At 42.7% G+C, this 26,547-nt stretch overlaps 1 protein-coding gene across 50 annotated transcripts in view; it reads right to left on the bottom strand.

The window, feature by feature from the left end:
- Positions 1–26,547, bottom strand: part of Sgip1 (SH3GL interacting endocytic adaptor 1) — a 197,938-nt gene that overhangs the window by 88,075 nt on the left and 83,316 nt on the right. For 18 of the 50 annotated variants that reach the window (XM_087549073.1, XM_087549078.1, XM_087549093.1 and 15 more), the window contains 6 exons: positions 19,907–19,970; positions 12,117–12,141; positions 9,237–9,308; positions 5,506–5,562; positions 3,459–3,513; positions 2,405–2,580 (listed from right to left, as the gene is read on the bottom strand). In XM_087549073.1, coding sequence (XP_087405199.1) covers positions 2,405–2,580; positions 3,459–3,513; positions 5,506–5,562; positions 9,237–9,308; positions 12,117–12,141; positions 19,907–19,970 — 449 coding nt within the window. 50 annotated transcript variants of the gene reach the window in all.

The raw sequence follows: 26,547 nt of genomic DNA, 5'->3' as shown, positions 1-26,547 counted from the left end.
GGAGAGATAGCTCAGTGGTTGAGAGTACCAGCTGCTCTTCCAGAGGACCTGAGTTCGATTCCTAGCACCCACATGATGATCCACAACCATCTGTAATTCCAGTTCCAAGGTATAAAATCATCTTTTGGCTTTTGAGGGCACTGCATGCCCATAGTGTAGAAACACACATGCAGGAAGAAACACTCACACACATACAACAAACAATATATACAAATTTTAAGATGAAGTAAAGTCAGAACTTCCACTGAAACCTTGTCAAGACTCATTTGGAGTCTCATCTCTTTCTATCAATGCCAGGTTTGATGCTTTTGTAGCATGACAGAAACAGCCTTGGTGGAATATTCTGGTGCAGAGTCCACTGATTTGGGAAGTCCACCCTCTCTAACAGTGAAAGAAAGAACCATCGTATAAATGTCTGACTGCTGGACTGGAAACATTGAAAACTTTGCCAAGGTTATTGGTTTTTCCCAGCGTGACACTGTCTGAACTTTATATAAAGTCATTTTGCCCACGTGCTTCTGATAAGATACAACATTTGACCTATTTCTACGTAGACTATCTAGGAAAGGGCAGGATTCTAAAGCCACATATGTCCAGCCCTCTCTCTATGAATACCTATGTGCATTGAGAATGTGATGTGCTTGCCTGTCCCTTAGAAGAGTGTCAAGAACTCTTTCCTATTCTACATATCAAAATTCCAATATTTCTAGTGAAAGAGAAGCTCCTGGTAGAGGGAACAAATCGGAGGGGGACCGGACAGCAGCCGTCTAAGCTGTGGTGAGAGTCAGCAGCTTTTCTCTGCTGTAGTCTCAGAGTGTGTTCATCTACCTCCCTCGTTTCCAGGAGTTCTTTCTCTGGTCTTAACCACTTGATGACAATGGCTTACCTCACAGATAGCTTCGGAGGAAGCTTCCAGCTTCCAGGCACTGTTCTGTGTCTCAGTAGCATATCAGGTTGGAAGAAAATGCACCAAGTGACTTGGGCACACACACACACACACACACACACACACACACACACATTCATTTTGACACAGTGGATCCCACCCTGCCTAGATTCAGTGGTCTTTTAGCTATGTTTCTGGGACCTGAATAGAAAGCCCACTTTCCTACATAGTCATTTTTTTAAATTGTGTGGACTTACCTTCTTCTATCCAAATTTAATTGTAATTTCCAAATACCCACTCCATTTAGCATGTGAAGTACATTTTCTTACACTGAATGCACAAACAAATGATAACTCAGGAAGAGAAAGGTGAGGGGAAAGGTATTGGCTGAACTGTGGAAATGAAGTCAGAGGGGTAGGTAGACCACGGTGCTCCCCGACCCATAACTCAGGCCAGGATGTGAGTTTATAATCTGCACCTTCTATCGCAGAGGAGAAAGAAACTATATTTCATGCTTTGGTTAGGTGAATATATGATAAAAAGTTACTGCAAAGTCCATCTGTGACGGCTGGATTACTGTTAGCAGCCATCTTAATTTTCACAGACAGGTGGAATCAAGGCCATTGTAAGCACAATAATTTAAGGTTTTTGGTGTTTTTTTTTTTTTTTTTAATTCTGGGAAGGCAAACATTTACTCTCAAAGGATAACAATTACAATTGTTTTAAAAAGGTTACCTAAGATATTTCTAGAAGCCCCCAGAACATGACATTTATTAACTAAGCTGTTGAGGGGGAAGCTCCCTCGAGAAGCCAAGAGAATCTCATTAGGGAGTCTGCATCTGTGCTCACAGCTATTCTTAGAAGATAATCTTGGCACTTTTCAAACCTTAGGGAGAAAATACTTGAAATATTAGCACTCAGACTCAGCCACTAAAGAAATTAAGTAGGTAGGAAAGGGGAGTGGGTGCCTAGATTGTGGGGGAAGACCAGGAAGAATAGTAGCAATGAGGTAACACCAGCTCTATGTGAGGTGCCTCAATGCCAAGTGTATTTAAGATGATCTGAGGAGAAAATATAATGAAGAAAATGAGATTTTATTTATTAACTAGGATTTTGGAGCATCCCAAGGAGAAGTATTTTTTAAAAGAAATTTTCTTGGCTTTCGTGTATTTTCATGAAGACAGAAATGGCTAGTGAAATTCATCATATATATATATATATATATATATATATATATATATACATATATATATTAAATTCTCCATAAGAAGTTTGGAGGATCTTTTTATTATTTTGTTGTTGTTTGATGCTTTGCTTTATTAGAAAATAAAAGAAAACACAGTTTCGTATGCCTTTGCTAGTTTGAAAGGATCAGGAACTGCAATGTAGGAGGGTAAGAGGGAGTTACTCAGGGGCTGCAGAGTTCGTCAGACTGGACAAACGTCACTCTTAGCACATGTGACAGATCACAGCTCTCCGCCCAACCTTACCAAAGCTTAACAGGGAGACTCCACTCACCACAGGCGACGGGGAAAGTGCGATGTTGCCTATTGAAGCCTTCAGCTCGTCTACCGTCGCTGCATTTTTAAGGACATCCTTCGATTGCAAGGGTTTAATCTTGATATTGAATTTCTTGTGTGATTCTTCTTCCTCTTCAGACTCACTTGAAGAATAAAAGTGCTTTCCTTTGGTAGGTAAACACAGTTAAAGACACTTAGCTCTTTCTTCTTCTGGGAGGTATGGGTGGGTGAGGGCAAGATAAAAATGCCTAGGGGTTGGGGATTTAGCTCAGCGGTAGAGCACTTGCCTAGGAAGTGCAAGGCCCTGGGTTCGGTTCCCAGCTCCGGAAAAAAAAAAGAACAAAAAAAAATGCCTATACATAGACAAAGCAAAAGTAAACTCAGGTGGCAGGAAACCAAAGCAAAACCAACAAAATCGAAGGAGGAAAAGTTAGGTTCACTGTCCTCAGAAGCTAACCAAGGACCGTGAACTCTGAGGAGCACTGGTCGAAATCCTACATTTGTATCTCTCTCTCTCTCTCTCTCTCTCTCTCTCTCTCTCTCTCTCTCTCTCTGTGTGTGTGTGTGTGTGTGTGTTGAAGTGTGTATCATACCCAGCTCACAGACGAGAACTCAGGAAGTTACTCATCTCCAGACATGGGAAGGCTACTTTAAGGGGCACCTACCAAGAGTCTTAAGGGTTTTGGAGTTGGCCAGAGTAAGGAAAGGTTGCTTGAGTCTTTTCATGGAAGAGTTGAAAGGAGAGGGCTGTAGAGCTCTTTGCTGCTCACTGTTAACAACACTGTCATATTGGGGTGCAGCAGGCAATCTGGGGTCACAGTGTGCTGGCTGTCATACAACCCATTTCCTCCACCCCATCACTTTATCTCTGTCCCTCCACTAGATCAGAGTGCATCCATGCTTGTCAGCAACCAGGCTGTGCTCGGGGATAGTTATTCATCTCTGAGACTAAGAAGAGCAGCTCTTGCTATCTCACACCTTTGTGAGACCTGAATGTAGCGTATTGGTTCCTCAGAGAATACACATTTAAAACATTTACAAAGAAAGGATATAGCCTGGTTCCTCAGGTCTAATGCTGTAACCTTCTTCATCCAGCTCAGGTGAGTTCTGCAAGACACAAATGCACATATACATATAACATGCAGACATGTATACACATGTATGTAACAGTAATAAAGAATGATTAAGAGGAGGTTGGGTGTGTGTGAGGAGCTGGAGGCTGGAATGAGGGTAGAAATGATATGAATACAGCACTTCTGTTCAAATTCTTAACAAATAAGGTATGATGCATGTTAAGTGGTTATTAATCCAAGATGACAGAGGAATTGTTTTCCTTCTAGAGTCTTCTACTAAAACACATAGACAAGCCCCTCAGTTTAAGAGGCTGAGGATTTAGCATTTGGTAGTGAATGCTAAGCAGTCTATGTTTAAATCTTTATTCAAGGATATTGGAAGGACCCCAATATATGACCCACAAAAGAGAGCATTCAAAGAGAACTTACCAGGCCTTTCCTACAAGCCACAGACTGCTAAGCAACACTGTCGATTGAAATGCAAACTATTTGCCCTAAGGGAAATTAAAACATGCTCTCGGAGGCGAAAAATTACAGAGAAAATAGCATGATATAGCAATGTTAGGTATTAAAATTGAGGGGACAATAGGTTAGTTTTAAGAATAAGGGGGCCTTCTGGAGCCTTTCATGTAGATAAGAGAGGGTAGGTAGGGTTGGGGAGTGAGATTTCTCCACAGTGGTGGGAATAGACACCATGTGACTCGGGGCTGAAGGTTCAGTTATCAAGGGCACCATGACTGGAAAGTAAGTGTACAGTGGGGGTGCGGGTAGGGGACTGGGCAATACCGCAGATAACTGTGTGCTAGAGTAGGGGCTTTGTCTTGCTAGGGTTGCTGAAGTTTCTTAGTTACAGTGGAATCTGTTGGGGACAGAATGGTAAGGAGATTGGTGGCAGGAGGAAGGATGTCACATTTAAAATATGTATGGCAACACAGACACTGATATTGAGACTGTAGCTCAAGTTTTGGTGATGGGATAGGATGAACCAAGGACATTTAGGGGAAGTGATTGTCAGTTCTTAGTAATAGGAAAAAAAGGAGGAAAGTTTCAAGAACATTTTAAGGTTTCTACCCTCCAGTCCTGGCAGTCTGACTGCCTGATGAATCTAACAGCAGAGAGCTAACACTTTTAGGGAAAGATAGAGCAGGAAAAAGACAGTGTCCATGTTGGGGTTCATATATCCCATCTTAGTTCCTATCACAAATGTGCAGCACGGTCTCACTGAATAACATGACAACCCCGCTTGGCAAGAATGAGCTCAAAAAGTACGAAGGAAACAAAGTGCAACCAGACGGTGTGTCAGCACGAGTCTGACTTGCTCCTTGACTCCCTGTGCTCTGAGGTGGAATCCTCAGCTGATGAAGGAAGGACCATGCCCTGCTGAAGCTGGGATCGGAGAGGCAGCAGTGAGAGTTCTCTGAAGCATTTTTATGATTTACATGTTCTGTACTATTAGAAATCCGAGGGTGGTGCAGGTTGGTGAATAGGCTGCTCTGTTGGGGTTAGTGACGTGTATGGTAACGGCCCTAAGAATTATGGGGAAAGTTTAGATCTCAGCTGGGAATTTACCTTCAGTCCCTGACTATCACTTGCCCTGGGGAAAGTTCAGACTACAAAGTTTTCATCATGTATCCTAGGCGCAGTAGTTAACTTCTTCACCTCTGCATTCAAGGCTGCTTAGAAAGGGAACTACCTACACTTAATATGAGAAGAAGTACTTTTGAATCCAGCTGTGGGCTTGGCATATTCCTGGAATGTACAAGCAATTAGCTCAGAATCCTCAACAAAGGCACCAGGTAAATGCTGTGCCTACTGACCAAAGTCCAACACATATAGCCAGTACTCGGGGAGACTAGGTCTTGAAGCCAGGTTTGATAGACTCTAGTCTGTGAGCATCAGTACATCCTAAGCATGGTCGACGTTTCCTAATGAAGCGTACAGCTTTCCAGCAATTTCTATGTCCCATTATGTATCTAAGCACCTCAACTCATTTTAAAGTTGTACATAAACACGTTCTTATACTTACATATCTTTCCCAATCAATTTCCGCATAAAATCCATTTGGTGCCCCATTGCTTTTCTTCTGTAATAAATTTGAAAATAAGTTTAGGAGGGAGGCATTTAAATAAAAATAGAATCCCACAACGGAACAAAAACCAGCCAACCAACCAACCAACCAACCAACCAACCAGTCAACCAACCAAACAAACCAAAACCCTACTTAAGTCTTATCTGTACTTAGCATGAGCTATCAAAAGACAGGTTAGAGCATCCTGTGGTAAAAAGCACACTGGTGTAACTGGGTGGAAAATGGAACTACCAGGGCATATTTCACAAGGCTGCAAATTAGGTATAGCCATCTGTTACAAGTCAATTCAGTCACTGATGAACCTGAAGGACTTACATTATGGTTTAATTCTCTCTATCTTGAGGATTGAAATCGTAGGGATATAAAGTGGAAACCTTTGACTTCTGCTGACATACAAATAATTCCAATATGCTCAGGGTATTCAGCTGAGTCATTAATTGCAGAATTATTTTCACTATGACTCAACCGATAAAACATAAATGCAATCAGCTTTAGGTTAGTTCATTTAGCTCCCACTCACTGAAACTTGTGTTGCTATTCTTTCCCAATAGCTCTTCTTATCAAATTACTAAAATATAATTTGAAGATCAAGGGCGAGTTCCTCCTTTCATGCGTCCCGTGCTCCCATGAGCACACACTGTCGCAAGAAGATGGGAAGCCAGCATGGTCCTGTCTCGCTTGTCTAAGTTTTATTTTGCCTCACAGTAGAACTGTGACACGTGAAGACAAGTACTCAACCCAGGAGGTGACACCCTCCAAGAGGAAATTAATAAACTTCTCTATTTTTTTGACAAAAGCACAAATAAGGTTAGTGACGAAGGGTTCATTTAATAACTTTCTTGCATTTAGCGCACAAAGAGATGCTAAATCCTTGAGCAGTAGCAGACTTCAGAACAGCACAGATGGTGATATACAGGGCTTGAGAACAGGGTCTTCCATTTTGCAATCACGAGTAAGGCCTCTTGCTTTACTCGTGGCTCATAACTATCCAAGTGGATAGATAGAGGAAGCGTTTCACACATGTACAGAGGATTTCTAGAAAACCCAGGAGAAGTGTCACCATCCAGCTACACTTTCTGAAGTTAATTGGGCATTATAACAACAGGCTGCGCTGGGCTCAGTGAGGGATGACACTGCACAGGTCTAAGGTGTGTGCTCTCCTCCCCCTTGCTACGGCCTGAGAGGTCTCTGAGCCTTGCATACAGGTATGTGAGGTCTGTGCGGGTTGCTCTTTTCCCCATTCCTTGCAAAGATTACTTGTATGCAGACATCATTTCACTCTTCCCACAGAACTGCCTTTGTTATGTCTGAGCTTCAGTGGTGGTTTTCCCAATTTGTCAAAGGCCTTTACAACCTTGTCGCTAGCTCGGCCAGTATGCATTATAATGTGACTGTTGAGAACCTGGTCAATTTATGTGTCAATAATCTCTCTTGGACAAAGGCCTGCCTCCAGTTTTCATATAGTTTCTGCTTTACCAACCTGTCTGAATTCTGGTTTTACTGCAAGATGCTTCAACTCTGTCTTAGAAAACATCCAACAGCCAGCTTCAGCACACAATTTGACATGACAGTAGGGAATCAAGTAAGCCAACTGACACAAACCAATGGGCATTGTCATCAGTGTAACCCTGCCACCAGTTTGCCTTCCACTTTTTAAATGATTTCTTCATACAGAGGAGTATGTTAGGTAAGTTAAAGACTTCAAAGTTTGTCTAATTCTCCAGCTTTCTTCTCTGTTAATATTCTTTGCAACTAAAGCTCTTTAAATTCAAAATACTCTACAAGTTCAGATAAATAAATTACATTGTATATAACATATGTATATGCATGTGTTACTATGGATATTTTTTTTTGACAACATGTATTTAACACTGGCATAAAGAATTTACTAAATTCTAGATTTGGGCCTAGTAAATGTTTCCTTGTTTCTATGGAAACCAGTAGAAGATTGAGACAAAGGAAAACAAAAATCTAAGGAATTTTTTTCTCTTATAGCAATATTAAAAACAAATACCAAATTCAAATAACACATCATAACAGTACATTGTTTTCGTCAGATACTCAGCACTACACACACACACACACACACACACACACACACACACACACACACACACACACACACACTCGTGGCTTTACTAGAAGAATTGGCAATTTGTTCTCATTCATGCACGTTTATTGTAACAAATGGATTTTTTTGTTTTGTTTTCGTTTCTCAAGTGAACAAGGTAAGCCAGGTTTTCATTGGGATTTTTCTGGTTAGGCACAAGGGAAAGTAATTCTTGATTTTAAACATGGCACAGCTCATAGTTAGCGAGCGGATGCATCAGTTTTCAGTGGGAGACATCCATGACTGGACAGTTGGACCTAAAAGGCTGATGGCAGCACCTGCCTCTGACTGACACCTAAATGGTGCTTATTTTTCATCTTGGAGTCTGAGTAATACGCTCTTTTACTTTCCCCCTTTTTTCTTTTCTAAAACTCCAGGTCTATGTAGCATAACATTTATAACCAGAGTATTTGATTGTTTTTAAAGGTGACTGACACCCATGGGTATAGTCATCTTGTTTCCATAGGCATTAACTTTGGATAATGTGAGGAACTCGATCCGTGGTTCTCATCCTGTGAGTCACAACCCCCCTTAGGGTGTCAAATGACACTTTCACAGGGTTTATATAACAGATATCCTGTATATTATATATTTGCATTAGGATTCATAACAGTAGCAAAACAGTTATGAAGTAGAAAATAGATTTATGGTTGGGGTAGAGGGGTCACCACAACATGGAGATCTGTATTAAAGGGTTGTAGCATTAGGAAGGCTGAGAACCACTGAGTTAGATCAATAACTATAGTAATGATTTCTCTCAGTTTCACATTCAACAGTGATATGTTTCCACTGTGAATGCCCCTCTTTTTGGTGAGGTCAGCTTACAGCTACACAATGATCTTAAAAATATGTGCTATACTGTCAAAATGTTACCATCTCTCCTAAGTAGACTTAAGTCACTTTGTAAGCAACCTTACAAGACAGCACTCTTCAGTGAAGCTCAGTGTGAAGACGAAAACACTGTCCGTGCTGCTCTGTATGTAGCCACTTGATAGGAGGGGCTATACAGTATTTGAAACGTGGTGAGTGTGACCAAGGGACTGAATTTTAAATAGCTTCCCAGAGCTACACAGCTGTAGTTAATGCACAGCGTGGCCCAGGATCAGCATCTTTGACTCCAGATTTTTTGGTCAAGATTACTGGTTTCCACAGGGCAAGGTCCTGCCAAACTCCTGATATTATTGGTAATATAGTTGGTATTTATTTTATGAAGGGCAACCTAACCAAATTGCACATTGATATTTATACCATGTAGTCAAAGTCATCTTTCCACAGACAGGATTCTTTTAAAAACCTGGGAAGTTTAAATCCTTGTCCTTTGCCTGAGACAAAAAACAACACAAGCCTTTAGGCTTGGTTATTCTTTAACAGAACTTCAGACATCAGCTTATGGCGTTTGTGTGGTTGACTTAAATCCTGGATCTGGACTGTCCAGAAGTACTTTGGAGTTACCTTGTTTACTGAATAGGGATACTGTGCTTTCCAGAGTTGAGGTGGGGATTTCCCTCACTGTTTCTAGAGCCCCCTGGAAATTTTAAACTGAAATCTGTGTCCTTACCGAAGCTTTCTTCCCTCCTTCACGGGCACACTCTGCTTTGCTATGGTAGGGTGGTTCGTGTGGGCTGGGCTGCTGGAATTGATTGTTTTCATGTAGAAAAAAGTTGTTAAAGGATCTGTTTGTTCTTCAAGACGCACATATAAAGAATCACATGGAGTCAGCAAACATATCACAGTAGAGACAACCTCTAGACCAAATTGTTCAGCCTACCAATTGTGGCAGGGTTCTACAAGCAAAGAGCGGACTTTGGGGCCCATAATGAGGCTCTATTCAGCAGGCCAGTCTGGCTAAGCCAAGAGAGGAAGTGGGAAAGGAGGGAGATGGGCTGGGGCACCAGGGGCCATTTGGATCCTCATTCAGATGGCACTTAGTCCACAGATAGAGAATAGACACCAAGACAATACGGAAAGGAACTGGGCAATTTCTGATTGGATTTCTAATCTCTGAGTGTCAAGCCTAGCTCCTGTCTTTTCCCCATCAAAGCCTTTCAAAAGGTCAACAAAGAGCAACAGGGCTCACAGAGGGCAACTCCACAACTCTGCCCTTTCCTGCCTGCATGTTAAGTGACAAGCAGAACAGATCTCAGAGCCAGGGACGCTGACCCTGGTACCCCAGTGTAGTGTGGAGAATTAGAACCGCTTAGGGAAAGGCGCAGTTACTCTGCAGCGATTAGAGTTTGTCTCTGGGTTAGCATGTGTTGTCACACACAGCTGCCTGAGGTCTAGACGTTGTGACAAACAGCTCTGCCAATGATGGATGGGTATACACTCAGCCAGTGAGCAGCAAGACACACCCACCTTCACACCACGCAGCCCTGCCATGCAGCCTCATCAGTGATGGGCTCCGTCGGAGTCTGAGAAACGGAATCTAAGTACGGCCATATTGAGGCTTCAGCACAGGATCGTTGGTTCCCAGTTTGTTTACAAGCTCAGCACATCTGTAGCTTGTAGACAGTACACCCACTTCGGACCTTGAAAAAACAATCAGCGGGTCTGGAGGCCGTTTCAATCAAGTCAAAGTGGTTTCAGTCCACAGATTCAAGATCTTAAAAAAATCGTTTTGAGTTTAGAAGACGTTCAGGCTGAGATGTCTACAGATTAGTGACAGATATATTCACTCTAGCCCACAACACTGGGCCTCCGAATTTGGTGGTCAAGTGTTTGGGAGAACTTTGAACATTTTCCAGTAGAGTTTATCGCTAAATTATAATTTCTAATTATCCATGAAGGTGAACCTCCTTTTTCAGAGAAAATGCATTTTTTCTGAAGGTGGCCTTTTCTAGAATAGGTTTGTTTTATTTCTGAAAAAAATTAAGATTAAGTAATTCCTTCTTGTGAGCATTTATATTTATGGCATTTCTAACTAATAACAGAGAGGACACAACTGCTAATAAGTGATTTTTACAGGACTTGGGATGGTGGAAGGAGAACTTAGAGATCAGGATAGCATTGTGCCCATGCCTGCAACACGTGTTCATGGGCATCTTCGATACCAGGTGCTATGGTACATATCCCAGCGGATATTTAAACTGGGGCTCCTTAGAAGAGCAGAGACTAGTGAGGTATCAATGAGACCTCAGAGACAATGAGCAGGGGTGTGGCCGAGGCAGGGGAGACAAGACTGAGAGAGTGGGAGAGTGAGAGAAGCCAGGAATAGCAATCCAACGAGGGTAGAGGAGGTGACAGCCTGGCAGAGGCATAGACGGGAGGACAGAGGACTCAGGGAGAGGACCAAGCCGGAAGCAGAGAGAAGACACAGAAGCAGAGAGTACCTGAGACAGGGTTAAGGAGAGGGCTCTGAGCCAGAAGCAAGAGGTGAGGAGGAGCTGAGTCTTCTGGGCCTTTTTTTTCCCCTGCTGAATAGAGCCTTGATTATAGAGGTACCCAAAGTCTGATCAATTTCATTCTCTTCACTTAAAAAAACATTTCATAGCAAGAATCACATGAATCCAAAAGGCACCCCAAAGCTGAAAACCCTTAAATCAAAAGCAGGAGAAAAACTCCTGCTATGGCTTCAATTAGCACCCCATTAGGTAGAATATCGTAAAGAGAAGTTTAAAAAATATATATTTTAACCACCGGGTTTATTTTAGTTCTTATTCTGGCCCAGGGAGCTTAATGTGTGTCCATTTCCCCTGAGGAACAGCTGTTCTTTTGAACTCTCTGAATAGGCATCTGATTAGATGGGAAGGAAGTCATTTTGGGTTTTGGGAGCTAGTGCAGACTCCCATAAGTCTGACAGGGATTGGTCTAAGCTGGCATATCCCAGACCTCTTTAAAAAAACCAAGAAATCTGGCAGTCAGCTAGGAGTCACTTTCTGTTAAATTGAAGCCTAGTGGATACATTTTTTCTCTTCCTTCTGGCTGTAAAATTCAGGCATAAGTAGTTTTAAGACCGTTCCCTAGTTCTGAATTTAATATCGAAAATGTATTTGCAGCCCAGCTACTCAAGGGAAAAGTTTCCTTCAGTTTTATTGGGAAGCTGCTCCTTTATGGCTGTGGTGGCACTGGAGAAGAACATTCTCACATAATGAGCCTTAATTCACTGAACTGGAGATGGGAACAGCCCCCTGTACAAACAGCCTTTTTTTTTTTTTTGTGCCATTTCCATGGCTAGTTTGCTTGTTTGCTCTGGGGCTGGGTTTTAGGTGAGTACAATATATAAACTCTAACTTGACAAACACCACATTTATATCTCATGCACATTTGCTAGAGAGGATTAAAATAGTTGCGCTTCTGAAAAGAAGGAAGAGGAGAAGAAGAAAGGAGAAAGAGAAGAAGAAAAGGAGGAGGCAGAGAGAGAGAAGCTAGCCTTGGGGGAATTTAAGCATAGCAGATATCGAGGTGCAAGCTCACTAAAAATGGTCATTTAAATACTTACCATTCCATCTCGATCTGGCGAGCCTCTGTAAGAGAAAGGAAATTGAGAACAATTATGAAAAATAATCACTCTTGCTGCAGGGACTAAAGAACCTTAAGCCATCATCTTCATCCTCTGTGAGTTCCGGCTGCAGTAAACCTCACTAAGGAAACAATCAGTTGAGTGAGGAAGACACACGTGTGTCGGGCAGAGATGACATTCTACAAAGGAACTGAAGCCCAAAGGCACACATCAGCAGTGATGGAGCTTGCTCCACATAACTCATAAGTCCGATCTGTTCTTTCTAAAAAGTTTTATTTTATTTTAAATTATGTGTATATGTGTATGACTGTGTAGGCACGTGCACGTGTGAGTGCCTATAGAGGCCAGAGAGTGTGTCAGATCCCCTGGAGCTGGAGTTACAGATAGTTGTGAGACACCTACATTAGTGCCGGGAACCGAACTGGGTTGTCTGCAAGGGACTGGTTCTTAGCTGCTGAGCGAGCGCTCCTATTCCCCTTGGCTCATTCTTGCTGGCTTCACTTAGATCTATCATAAAGCATGTACACAGGCAGGTGTGTACTCCTTTAGCTTTCCCTTGTGAGTGATTAGGAATTGTCTTTTATGAAGTTAAAGCTTTCGTGGTAGTTTTCAACCAGTTTGAGAATCTACCTTCTTCCGTATTTCTGTAATCACATCCCTTTCAAATATAGGACGGGAGATGGAGGTTGGGATTGTGCTAAGTGGCGCCCTCTGCTGCTGAATCCTAGCGTGGCGGCTTTGTGGTGGTGACCTGCTGCGATGCCTGAGGAGGAGGTTCGGACCGTGCCATTTCTAAGTTCTGCCACCTTGAACTCATGATCTAATCTGCTATCACAAAGAGTGAACAAATACTAGTTCCTGACAGAAGCTAAACACTTTTACTTTCTTTTCTTATCCATTGACGTTCTTCACTGGGAACACAAACTACCCACTTCCAGCCACACTATGCATAGTACAGTGAAAGCAAATTACTTTTCTTGTTACAACCGGAAACTGAACTGGCTAAGTGAGGGAAGGTGTAGTGGTTTGAATGACAGGCCTCCCCATAGTTTCAGGTTGAATACTTATCAGAACTGTGGGGGTAGGCTCAGGAGGCGTGGTCTTGCTGGAGGAAATACGTCACCGAGGGTGGGGCTTTGAGGTTTATACCATTCCTAGTGCCCTCTCTGTTTCCTGCTTTTGCTTCAAGATATAAATCCTCAGATTACGGTCCTACTCCTGCTACCTTTGTTTTGCCATCACGCACACTAATTCTTTGGAATCATAAGCTCAAGTAAAGTGTCCTGTAAATTGTCTTGGCCATGGCAGTTGTTGCAATGTCAGTAATAAATTGCAACATGTCACTGTTACATGAGAACGTGGTTTTAGTTCACTGTCAGGAACTTAAAATGTTACACTATTAGCAAGAACTAGAATGTTGAACTTCGTTTCGAAAGATTGATTTATTTTTATTTCATGAGTATGGGCGTTTTGGTTGCCTGTATGTTTATGCACCTTCTGCATACCTGGTGCCTGTGGAAACCAGATGAAGTTATTGAAACCTTAGAACTGGAGTTATAGATGGTCGTGAATCTCCATGTGGGTGTTTTCCAGATCCTCTGGAAAAACAGCCGGTGATCCTAACTGCTGAGCCATCTTTCCATCCCTGGTCAGCTAAGTTGATGCCATTACATTAAAGTCCTTACAGAGCAATGTCTAGAAATTTGTCATGCTGTTGGCTATTTTTCTGGTTTGTTGGATATTAGATGTTCTTTTCTTCGTCCCCTGTTAGGATGAGGGGCTGCTATGTGGTCACAGTGGATCTCCTCTTCCCTCTATTTCTATATTATTATTATTATTATTATTATTATTATTATTATTATTATTATTATTATTTCCTGTGCTCCTGTGGTTGAGATGATTTTTCTCACCCTCTGTATCACAGTCCTATGAGCTTTTCCTTCAGTGCTGGTGTGGTTGCCATGAATTGCCTTAATGGTGCTTGTTTTGAAATATCCTAAGTTCTCCATCAGTTTTAAAAGACTGCTCTGTTAAACTCAGCAGATTCTTCGGCAGTTACTTACTTTTGGGCTTGAAGCATATTTCATGTTTTCCTGGTTTTTAAATGATGAGAGATCTGGTGTTTGTTGTGTTTGCCTTTATGGATTAGTGAGTTTTTTTTCCTTCTTTACAACTTTCGGTGTGTGTGCACATTCTCTCTCTCTCTCTCTCTCTCTCTCTCTCTCTCTCTCTCTCTCTCTCTCTCTGTATTTCGGACACTTTGACAAGATACATTCTGCAAAGTTGCTTCTCTGTTCACATCTTGGTAGTCTACATTCCTCTTGTACAGGTGTCCACTTCTCTAGACTTGTGGAATTTTCTGCTATAACCCCACAGATTCATTCATTTGCTTTCCTTCACGTATGCCTGACCTCACCCTCCAGACGTGGCAAGCTTTCTTCTGCGCATCTTCGTTTGTTGATGAGTCTTATTTCTAAGATTTCCTTTTGGTTTTCTTTTTTCTTCAAGATCTGAATCCCTCCATGTTTCTGACATTTTTTTTTCCATACCACTCAGCATCATCACCTTGGTTAGCTTTCTCACGTAGGTCCTAAGCTGATTTTCTTTCCTCATTTATCTACTGGATGAGGCCGCTATGTTTAACAGCAAGAGTCTGGCTTGATTTCCCATGTGATTTGTTTCCTTGCTTTTTTCTTTTCTTTTCTTTTTCTTTCTTTCTTTCTTTCTTTCTTTCTTTCTTTCTTTCTTTCTTTCTTTCTTTTACATTTACTGGTATCTTTGTGAACTCCAGGTTTTAATTTGTCCCTTTTCACTTTTTTGTTTGATGTAATAGTTTATGGGAGTCTTCTGACCTAATGGTTACTGCTTGGATTTGTTACAATTTTGAGGGGAAGCAAACTACCTATACAAACATGGTGATTTATAGTAATCTTGGTATATAGACAGAGTAAAATCAAAACAAACTAACAAAAAATGAAATTAAACAAACAAAAATTTGTGTCCCCAATAAGGTTCAGAGACAAGAACACTAGGATACCTTAAAAAATATATAGTTTACAAAGTTTTAGAGCTGCAAGAATTAATAGTTAAGTAAAAGGGGCTGAGTGGTGGTGATACACGCCTTTAATGCCAGCCCTCAGGAGTAGAGGCAGGTGGATCTCTGTGAGTTTGAGGCCAGGTCTACAGAGCGAGTTCTAGGACAGCCAAAGCTACAGAAAAGAAAAGCCTTGTCTCGAAAGACAGACAAACAAACCAACCACCCCACCTCCCCCCAAAAAAGGAAAGAAGAGGACGAGGAAGAGGAGGAAGAAGAAGAGGAGGAGGAGGAGAGATGTGTAGGGCATTATGTGAGGCCTGAGAGAGTATGTGGGTTAGAAGTGTGAGAACTAATAGAGAAAAAACTAAGGAAGAGGCTCAGGAAAGGAAAAGAGACAGAGAAGGTTGTCCAGGCAAGATTCAGACCCAAAGGAACTATATAATAGAGATGCAAAAGTGTGAATTAAAATAACAGAAAAAGATGAAATAGGAAATATACTTATTATACCACTAGCTTGTTCTTTTCTTAGGCAGGATAAAATGCTGTCCCCTCCCGCCCCCATTCCTATGGTAGTTTTTCCTTGTAGCTGTAGGTGGACAGTGAGGCGCTGTTCTCAGTGATTCAGACAAGTTGGATGTGCTGCCTTGCGAGGGGGCTTCTGTGCTGGACACGTCTTTCTGTTGGAATGTCCTAATGAGAGACTGCAAGCCATCTAATTCCACCTCTTTCTGGTGTACTTGGGGAGCCTACCTTCCATTTAGGCATTTAGTGTTGAGGAGGGCCCTGGCAGGCTTGTGATTACCTCCGCTGCTGGCATTCTCTTCCCTTGGGGATCCTGGCCTCTTCCCATAATGCCTGAAAATACATTTGTCAGTTGGGCAGGACTGGGCGTGGTGCAGCGGTTTCCCAGGCTGTTGGTCCTCTGGGCCTTCCACACATTCTTCAGGACAACCTCCTGTGTGCTTGTGGAGGACTGCAACTTTAAGCTCCCACTGGTGACTCAAAGTGGTTCTGCAAGTGTGGGTGCTGGTTGGCGGCTGCTTCAGGCTGCTTCTGGTTGGAGGATTCTGTAGATCTCATTGGCTCTTGATTTTCTATGCACTGCTTTTCTTCTCTTCTCACACTTACCAGCTGCCCTATCACTCCCTCTGTGTGCTTCTGACACTCTTCTGTTCTTTCTCTTTCACCAGGCCACACAGAGGCAGCTTTTAATTCACCATTTTCTACACAATGCCAAATTTATACTGCATTCTATAAGAGAACCAACCAAGCCTTAGACCTGTATTTCATTTTAATACATTTTTTCTCTTTTTTAATGAGATGCTTTATATTGAATAAATTCTATTTTAAACCTTGTCATTCATCATGTTTGTGTGGCCTCTAATTTTAAATGTTGGTTTCTCATAACTGTTGCCATTTCTCCTTAATGGTCTGTCTGGGTTACAGATCTTTCCCCTCTTTTCTAGAGCAGGGTTCTGTTCTCAGCCTTGCTTACATCACGGCCTTGTGCAAGTTGCTAACCCCTCCTGGCACTAATGTCTCATCTTTAGAAGTGAGGTATTATTGCTGACTTTATTGAATTATGTGAAAATGAAGGATAGCAGTGCAGCCACATATTCTGCCACTTAGCACAGGCTCTCCCTCCCTTCCTCTCCCTATCAGCCACTCTAACGATGATCAAATCAGGAAGCTCTGGTTTTTACCCCATTCTCTCTGAGGAGGTTCAATCAGTTGAAGTTGTTACTGGCTGCTACCCTAGCCGGTTGCCTAGCAACCCTGTTGCTGGTTGCAACAATTCTGAAAAAGGTTCACACCAACAAGGTCTCAATGATTGCGGGCTAACATAAGCATTATCTAAAGCTGAAGGGACAGCACACAGCCAGAGCGTTCCACTAACCCCTTTGTGTTGATGATTCCTTTTCCAAGACTGATACGTGATCCAATTAGAGAACAGGGTTTCATGAAAACAAAAGTTTTCCCAAGACAGTGTGTCCTTTAGCCATGGCTGTTAGAGGAACCAGGTTATTAATTTGCTCTCCTGTAAGTAATTCGGCACTCATGAGAAGTTAAGAAAAGGTGCTTGAGATTCTATAAAGTAATGCCTCATTAGAAGACCTCAGAGAGACACTGGGCATCTGAGGCAAAGCCATGAGGAATAACTTACTTTAATAGACTTGGCAATGGAAAAGAAGTGCTTTGGCTATATGCAAATTAGCCTAGCCTGCCCTGGGGCTCATTTAGCCCCCTCCTTTCTCACTCTCCCTCTCCCTCTCCAACTCTATGTCTCTGTCTCTGTGATTTTTAAGTCTTTTTAGCCTTTTCAGACTTTTCAGACACCCCAGATCCTTGGTGTGGTAGCAGAGGGGGCTTCACAGCAGCACATCTGCCTTCTGCTGTGATGCTTTTCAGAGATGCATGACTCCGTCACTATGGAGACACTTCCAATAGTGCTCCACACAACCTGTGGCACATTTCAGGTGTTGGCAGGTATGGCCGACAGCTCAGTGTGTGGTCTTCTAGGGGGCGTGGATTTCACCTCTTAGAAAACTCATTGTCTCAGATAAGAAAACTGAGGCCAAGTAAAGGACTGCATAATTGGCAAGGTCTGAAGACTCTCCTGGCTGAACTGGGACAAGAACGCAGACAGGTATTCAAAAGAGAGTAAGGGATGTAATTTAGTGGTTAGTATTTAGAAAATGTCAACTTTATCAAGAAGCATTATAATAAAGTCTTAGATGCTCAGAAAAATACTCCTAACTTAATCATCTAGTCCTGAAGTGGTTACTTCAGGACTGCAGTAAACGTAATTTACAAGAAATATTTACCAAAAGAGGAAGCGTAAACTATAACAATAGAGTTAATTGACATCTAGTGTCTACACAGAAAGGTAACCTCCTTTCTCAGTACTTCACATCTTTGACTTACAACATTTCAGGGCTCCAGGTGACCCACAACCAAAGATGCATGCCCCTTCCTCAGCTCACTGTACTAAAATTGACACAGGCAGGAGTTATCACAGACAGGAGCTTCCCTTGAGAAATGCCTCCATGAGATCCAGCTCTAAGGCATTTTCTCAATTATTGATTAAGGGGGGTGGGCACTGTAGATGGTGCCATCCCTGGGCTGGTAGTCTTGGGTTCTATAAGAAAGCAAGCTGAGCAAGCCAGTAAGCAGCACCCCTCCATGGCCTCTGCATCCACTCCTGCGTCCAACTTCCTGACCTACTCGAGTTCCTGTTCTGACTTCCTTTAGTGATGAACAGCAATGTGGAAGTGTAAGCTGAATAAACCCTTTCCTCCCCAACTTGCTTGTTGGTCATGATGTTTGTGCAGGCCATTCCTGTTTCACCTATCCACTTTCCATCGTTGCCTCCCATGACCACATTCACCAGCAGTTCACAGCTATATGACATATGACAACTCTCTCACTTGCCCAGTCCTGGTGCCTACTAGATTTCCCACCTCTCTGCTTTTGCTTTCATTATTCCATTTGTGTGAAAGACATTCCCTCATCCTTTTGAAGGCTGGACTCAATGTCCTCCTGCCAGGAAGCATCAGGCCAAATGTGGATGCTTATTAACTATGAAGGAGCCCACGAGGTACTTTACATGGTGCCTTTAGATGTAGGAAATACTTTTTTCATTTGTGTAAAACTTTATTGATTGAATTATATATTCTTGGATGGAAAGGCACAAGAAAGTGCTAACTGTCCTATGGTAATGTTTATATTTAATTAAAGTGAAAATGGAAGGCTCGAAGATGAAACTAATGAATTGTGTCCCCCCTCTTCACACACAGCTCTGATTTTCTAGATGGCTCTTTTTCATGTATGCTGGGTGAAGGATTCTGCTGGATTCCATTCTGATGGAACGGAATGGACTCTCAGGGCGGCAGGCCCTTCCTGACCTGCACTTTCGCCTCCTTATAGCCTGCTGTAGCTGCTTGCTGGTGCTCTCCTATCGCTGAGCTAGGGAGATTCCATGTTCCTGGCCAGTGGTTTTCATGTATGATGTTACTTGTTCCACTCAAAAATGCATGTAAAATCTTGTGTCGGGACCAGCTTCAGAATGAACACTCAATACAGTTAAATAAGAACCAAGTGAATGTGTGATGCTGTTCACACTCTCCAGGGTCTAGTGGGGCACACAGGGAGTCCAATTTCCTGGGTAGCATCACTTACTACACCAAAGCAAGCCTATAGTTGTTTTGGCATTGGCTTCCTGCTTGCACTGAAATATACTGAGCTTTCTGTCCATTCTATTGGTTTTCCAGTTCTGCCTACCCAGTCCTGGGGTCTCAAGTAGGAGCTTTGGGGTGTCGTCTAGGGGTTGAGTTAGGACGAATCTGCCTACACAGGTATTATGTTACTCTCTTGGGCTCTCATACAGAGAGCGCTGGAAGTGTAAACTATTCCCTTGTGTTTTTAATCCCTATACATGTAATAAACACATTCCCTGCCCCTCTGCTGGGAAATAACAGATTAGATATGAGACAGTGAAAAAGTACATGATAAAAAGAACTGAACGAGTGACAAAAAAAATCTCTACCTTTTAAAGGCACAAATCTAAGAAGTATCTATGATGAACAGTGGCAGTTGACCACGAGTGGGGAGAGCACAGAAAACCAAACAAAGGAGCCTGAGCTATCCAAAGAGCCTTTAGGGCGCTCTTTAAATAACAGCCATGTTGGCGGCTTAGACTGAAGCCCAGAGAGTCAAACCCGAGGGTACATACGTAGAATCAGTGTCTTTTTCTTTCTTCCGTATTCCAAAGGCCTTCCTTGTACGTTTTTTCAGTCCTGTGGGGAAAACAAGAAAATGATCAGAAAGCAATCAGTGGTCCTGGTGAGGTCTACAGTGCACACTGCTCCAGAGCCTTTGAGGTTGGGACGTTTCAAATCCAGGCCCCCTTCTTTGCTGCAGAGCGAGTTTAAGATCAGTTTGGGCAACTTTGTGAGATCCTGCCTCAAAGATTAAAAAAAATGAAAAGGGACTATAGTATTAGGGACATGGCTCAGTGGTTGAGCGCCTGCCTGGCATAGACAGGCCCTAGGGGTTCAATCCCCAGTACTAAAGAGAACAAGGAAAGCTGCTACGTAGCTGTTAGCTTTGCATAGAGTAGCGTCAGCATATGCATATGCCTGTGAAATGGGAGTATGATTCATTATCGAGGGTTCAACAGGTGTTTTCGAGTCCTTGGGAGGGGAGGTTCTTAGACTCATAAGTAACAGGAGGATGGATGCTGCCTGGGAAAGATCACAGGCTTTTCTTAGATTACCGTCATCCATCAGTACAATCAAGACTTTGCCAAGAAATGGAGTCACAGACTTAGAATAGCCATTTCCAGGGTGGGTCCTAACGTGCAGAGAATATGAGCCAGACGAGAAGAGCCGTGCACACCCCGCCCCCATCTCTCACTCTGCATTCCTCTCTCGTCTTTAACATCATGGCCAGGCTGGGATAGTAACTATTTTTTCTGGATGCACCCGATGCTGCTACTCGGGCATCCTCATCTCTGGTTGAAGTTCACTGCTTGCTCTGTCAGTGATCAGGATTACAATGGATCCCTGGAGGACGGGACCCAGTGCTGCATGCCATAGGGCCTGTATCAGTCTTACTGATGCTCTCGTGTGCATTGTACATTCCTGGTGCCGCTCAGCAGCAGTTTCAGATTCTCGGATGACTGTGAGCCTCTACCTCCCAGCCTAGAGGCCAGGCTGTCTGGTTAGCCTGTGTGTCCACCCCCCACTCAATCTGACCGCCCATCTTTTAGAATGGAAGAAGTTCCCCTTCTTTCATCCTCACGAACAGACCCCAGTTTGGGCTTCCATTCTTACTACAAGGACCTGTTGAGCCTTCTGACCTCCTACATGTTCCACAGGTGCACATGCGGCTGACCTTTCTTATGTCAGCAAGTGCCACTTTATGACAGCAAGTGGTTGCACAAGCAGAACCTTGGGGAAAGCTGTACTGAGAAATAGGAACTTTTAAGAAGCAAATGGCTGGGCATGGTGACTTAGCTCTATCATCTCAGCAGTTGGTAGGCTGAGATAGGGGGATTGCTGAACATTTAAAGCCAGTCTGGACTACAGAGTGAGACCTTTTATTAAAAAAAAATACTTGGTCACTGTTGCTGGAGGATTTGTTTGGTACAAAGCACAACCAGAAAAACAGACCGAATCAGGCATCTGATATCTTTCTCAAGGCCTGTGAGTCAGCCAAGTCTATCTGAGTCACTCATTAGCTGTCTCTAAGGATACTGCTCAAATATAGTTTCCAAAATGTCTCTGTGCAACTTGATTTTTGCATTTAATAGTCATTCTATTTAAGATGTTTAGGTCTTTAAAATGTCAATGCTCTTTTTAAAAACCATTTCCCACACAAAACTATTCTCCATTACTCTTCACATGATGAGTTTATAGGGGAACTGACTGACATTTCCGACGATTCACAGTATTTAGGAAAGCTTGCCCCCAACCCATTCCACTTGCAATTCTCTTTGTTAAAACCTCTCTTCCTTCTCTACTCTTATTCCCCCATAAGGATGAATGCTGTGGTTACATAATCATCCATTTTCTTCTAACCATTCACCCCAGGTTTCAGCTTCTGGCTGCTTCCAATTTAGCTGTAGGTTCATGATGATTCTATACTCCTGAATCACTACTGATGGCTTTAGGACCACATAACAAAACCATTGACAACTTGTATTTTTAAGTTCTTTATATTGGTAATTCTCCCAGTAAGAGGCAGCATGTCCTCCAGAACAGTTCAAGAAGAACCAGAGCCTTCAGATTCCAGGTAATGCTGTATTAGCCACAGGACTGTCAAGCCTTGGACCAACACATTTGGACAATAGCCAATGGGAACTAGGTCATGAATGTCCCAGCTATCTATTTTCCAGGAAAAAGTGCATCAGATCCAGAGTCAGGGGACACAGAGTCAGTTTGTACAGCATCACTTCTGGCTGTAGAACTCACTGCTACCTCTGTTCTCTTTGGGTTTCAGTCTTCATTTTAGACCAAAGCAAACAATAAGAGGCAAAGGAATCACATACGCTCATAAAGTCCCACGCCAGCCTGGAGCTTTAATGTCACTGACAGTCGTATTTCTAGCACATAGGATACATGGACACATGCAACACACACGTCTCACGTGCATTGAGACTTGAGGGGGTGAGGAATGTGCAAGGAAAACTTTGATTAAAGCAATGGACCGTAAGATGTAAGCTATTTGTATTTTACTGGATCTTTTAAAGATTGAAGCAGAAGCAGTCATAACACCGCCGCTAAACAGGAGGTACAGTCAGTCATTCCTTTTGGGAACTTTCCAAAAAATGTTTTGGAAAAGTCTCCTAGGAGGAATAAGTCAGTGAGATGGCTCAGTGGGTAGAGGTGTTTGCCTGGCACTCCAAGTTCTGTCCCTGGAACACATGTTAAGAGAGAACAGAACTGACTGCAACACCTCACCCCACCCCAGCCCCCACAATCAGAAAGGAGAAAGAATTATCAAGATATCAGAATAACAAGGTAAAGATATTTTGTGTCATACTGTAATAAGCTCAAGAAACACCAGGTAAGCAAGATGGCTCAGAGGATAAGGAAGTTAACCACCGATCTCAACAACCTAAGTTGGATTCTCTGGGACCTACATGGTGGAAGGAAAGTACCAGCTCCCACAAGCAGTCCTCTGGCCTGCACACATGTACTTTAGCATGCTTCCATACCCATACACATAAAAATGAATGAATAAATTTGAAAAATTTAAAAGGAAACTAATGGTTTTTCAGTTCTCACTTCACAACGCCATGATGGTTTTAAAGTCACTTTGTAATTAGGGCTGTTTGTGGTGTAGGCGTAGATCTTGGTCACCTATTCCTTACTAAGAATAGGAAAACAAAAGTTATATTCGTTTTATTTTAAAGAAATGACCCTCTTCAGGTGCTGAGGTCCACAGCAAGAGCATTTCTCTGCTGGAAGATCCAGGGTGAGAAGGGTTCTTTTCAAGCTGTGGAATCTCGCAAGGCCACTTTTATGGGCAGCTACAGAACTGTTGTCATGGCTGAGCTGTGGTGAGCTGGCTGGTCCTCCCTATCTGACTTAAGTCCTGTTTCTTTCCTCTGATGTACCAAGACAAGCAAATCAAGTTTTGAAGTGACAACATTAAGAGTAGACTAATCCAAGATGTTAGAAGCTCTCCATCTCTTGTGTGTTCATCGCTCGTGTATCAGTATCTGAACAACTATGATGAAGCCTCTAACACTTAACTGGGGGTCACAGTACTGTCTTAGTTTCTCCTTTTCAGAATGAGTGTTAAGAAGTGCTGATCAAAAAATACATAATGTGGGGTTGGGGATTGAGCGGTAGAGCGCTTGCCTAGGAAGCGCAAGGCCCTGGGTTCGGTCCCCAGCTCCGAAAAAAAGAACCAAAAAAAAAAAATACATAATGTGAGACTCTCTTGGTCATCTTCATGTCAGCATAGAGATCCCCCTCTGCCCAACTTATGGGTAAGACGAGAGTGGATAGAGCGAGCAGACATTCTAGCTGCCCCTGTCTTTCACAAGTTCCTGTAACTCTCATGCCAGCCACTTACTGACCTTGCATATACTTATATCATATATTGAGCTACATTATTAGTGGTTTCTACATCTCCAGAGTCCTAAATAAGCTGCTTCTCCAAACCTTCTTGGTACATCACAGACGTTCTCCGAATTAGATACACATTGGGATGTTGCTCTCCATCTTGTTCTTGTTCAGTCCTGGTGCCTTGAATGACTTGTTGTCAAAGTCTGCTGTGAGCATTACTAACTGCTGACTTGGCATCATCTAAGCCAGGCAAAATATATTCGCTAGTGTTACTCTAAAAGATCAGTACTAACATGGCCGTGAAGATTTCAGGTTGCCTGAAGTTTAGTGTTTTCATAAGTCTCTTCCCAGGCAGTGGATCTTCGGGAGGGATGGACTTTGTAGTCTGAGGGTTCCTTTCCTCATGTTCTATAACAGGTACAGGCAGAAATCACTCTAAAACTTGCTTTGCCCAGCCTGGGTGGAAGGGAAAACACGCTGTATGTCTTGAGGTACACAGATGTGTGGATGAGCATTTGCACCATCCACATGTCAGGTGCCAGGGTCTATTTCCTCCTCTCTTCCTCAGATATCCAGAACAGCTAGAGAACAAGTTCTCTCCCTCGTCTTTAAACACATTCCTGATGGTAGGTTATGGATTAAAAACAAATTATTACGTTGATTGGTGTTTTCTCTGTAGCACTTGGTAACTAATTTAAAAAGCAAAAACCAAAAAACCTTGCCCGCTTTGTAGACCAGATTGGTAGAATTCTACCTGCCTCTGCCTCCTGAGTGCTGAGATTGAAGCATGCACCAGGGAGCCTGGTCCTGAGGGCTCCCTTTTGTTACTGTTACAAAGCCCTGCATGCACCCTGGAAAGTCCATCTTCTGCCACAGCCCTTAGTAGTCCTTACACATGTAACTCTCATTGCAGTCAGATAAGCAGTCACTGGAAGCACACCATGAGATAAAATGTAACAAATATTCAATGTATCCATTGGCTCTGGCTCACATAACTGCATTGTTTGTTGTGGTTTTCTGTAGTGGTCTCTGTTGCAAAGAGACATTTCCTTGAAGAGGGATGAAGACGGCACCAATCTATGGCCTTAAGGACAGAGGCTTGCCATCTCCTCACTAACACTGAGCAATTAGCTGGGTTTCTAGCACCAGGCATGGTTTCTGTCTGTTGAACAGGCCTTAAGTCAAATTAAAGAATTGTTGACTGCAGCCAAGAAGTATGTGCCACGAGTGCATCCTTCGGGTGACGGTGCCAAGATGGTCGTCCTTGTTGTCCATAGGTATGCTAGATGAGCAGAACTGTTGGATGCTCCCTCATTTGGAAGCTTCCATGGCATTTTCTGGTACCATGAAATCTAGTCCTTAGGAGGGAAGCATTTGGGTCAGTTCCAACTTTGGGGTCTTAGGGCCCTGTTTTCTGTGGGTTTGAGACCACCCCAGTCTACAAAGTAAGCAAGTCCCAGAACAGCCAGGGCTGTTATATACAGAAACAACCAAAACTAAACCAAACCAAAACAAACAAAGCAAAAATCCCTCGGTCTTTGTTCACTGTACAGCCACAGTATAAAAACTGGGTATTTGCTTGCAATGCTATGTTAAAGCCAGCATTGTTCTCTTAGCCATGGGTCTAACATCGCCTTTAATTAAAAAACGTGAGCCATAAAAACTGAAGATGGAAAACAAAACATCGTGGTCTGCTTAGTTATAATAATAGTTGATCGTGTTCTTACTGGTATTTATATATCAGTTACCAATGAAGATAAAACTTGAAATAAGGAAAGAAAGAAAAAAGCCTGAATAACACAACACATACCAGAACCTTCTGGCTTTAAGAGTATACACTAGGGGAGTTAATAAAGTGTGTTTGCCTTTACTAACACGAGGACCCAATCTCCAGAACTCATGAAACAAACAAACAACAAGGACAACAAAACAAGGCAGCCAGGTAAGCACTTGGGATTCTAGCTTGGGAGACGATGGCTCTAAGAACTTTATTATTTCTTTTCTAGGAGTCTCCTCCACCCTGGATGTGAAGCGTGGAGAGAAGAAATTCAACAGGAAGGAACTTCTTTGCCTCGACCCAAATGCTAGAAGGTGGCAATTATAGTCATGCTCGCCCATCACGCACCATGGCACATGGGAAGCAACAGAGGCAGATCACCAAGCGGCATCGGACAACTGCATTCCAAGATCCCGCTGCCAGACGGAGTCCTGGCTCCTCTTTTATTTTGAATATTTTTCTCTTAGTGTTTACAACTATTTTTTGCCTGCTTACCAAGTAATGTCTTCTCCAATGTGATTTTTTTTAAATGGAAAGACATTTCTCGGCAAATTAAGCTGAACATTAATTAAACATAAAGATTATATTTTGCATGTGGAAATCTTCGTGTGTTTCCCGGTAAACAGAAGGGAAGCTTAATGAAGTCTGGCTAAGTGGATTATTTCTGCAACGAATATGAATTTTCAGCTGAAGTCTTCATCAATGTTGAGGGTTACTTAAAGGTGAATCACACGTAATGGAATTGCTTATTTTCTGCATGAACCCAGGCCAAGCATTTAGTCTCAGGAATAAAAAACAGGCAAATCTAATTGCCCTGGGCATGATGCCTCATGCAGATGGCAACTCCAGCATAGCAATGAGTGTTCATTATGATGGTTGTACCTCAGGAAAGAGGCGGGCCTTTGCACGTCAGCATCTCCTCTAAGTTCCAGAATGGCACTGAGTTAAATTCTCACAAGTACTGAGCTTCATTTCAGACTGTTCAAAAGAAAAAAAAAACTTCTTACCCCAGTTCTC

Source organism: Rattus norvegicus, chromosome 5 (assembly GCF_021556685.1).
Source record: "Rattus norvegicus strain SHRSP/BbbUtx chromosome 5, alternate assembly SHRSP_T2T, whole genome shotgun sequence".
NCBI classification, from domain to species: domain Eukaryota; kingdom Metazoa; phylum Chordata; class Mammalia; order Rodentia; family Muridae; genus Rattus; species Rattus norvegicus.
The sequence above is the reverse complement of the archived record's forward strand: the minus strand, read 5'-3'. Positions and strand labels throughout refer to the sequence as shown.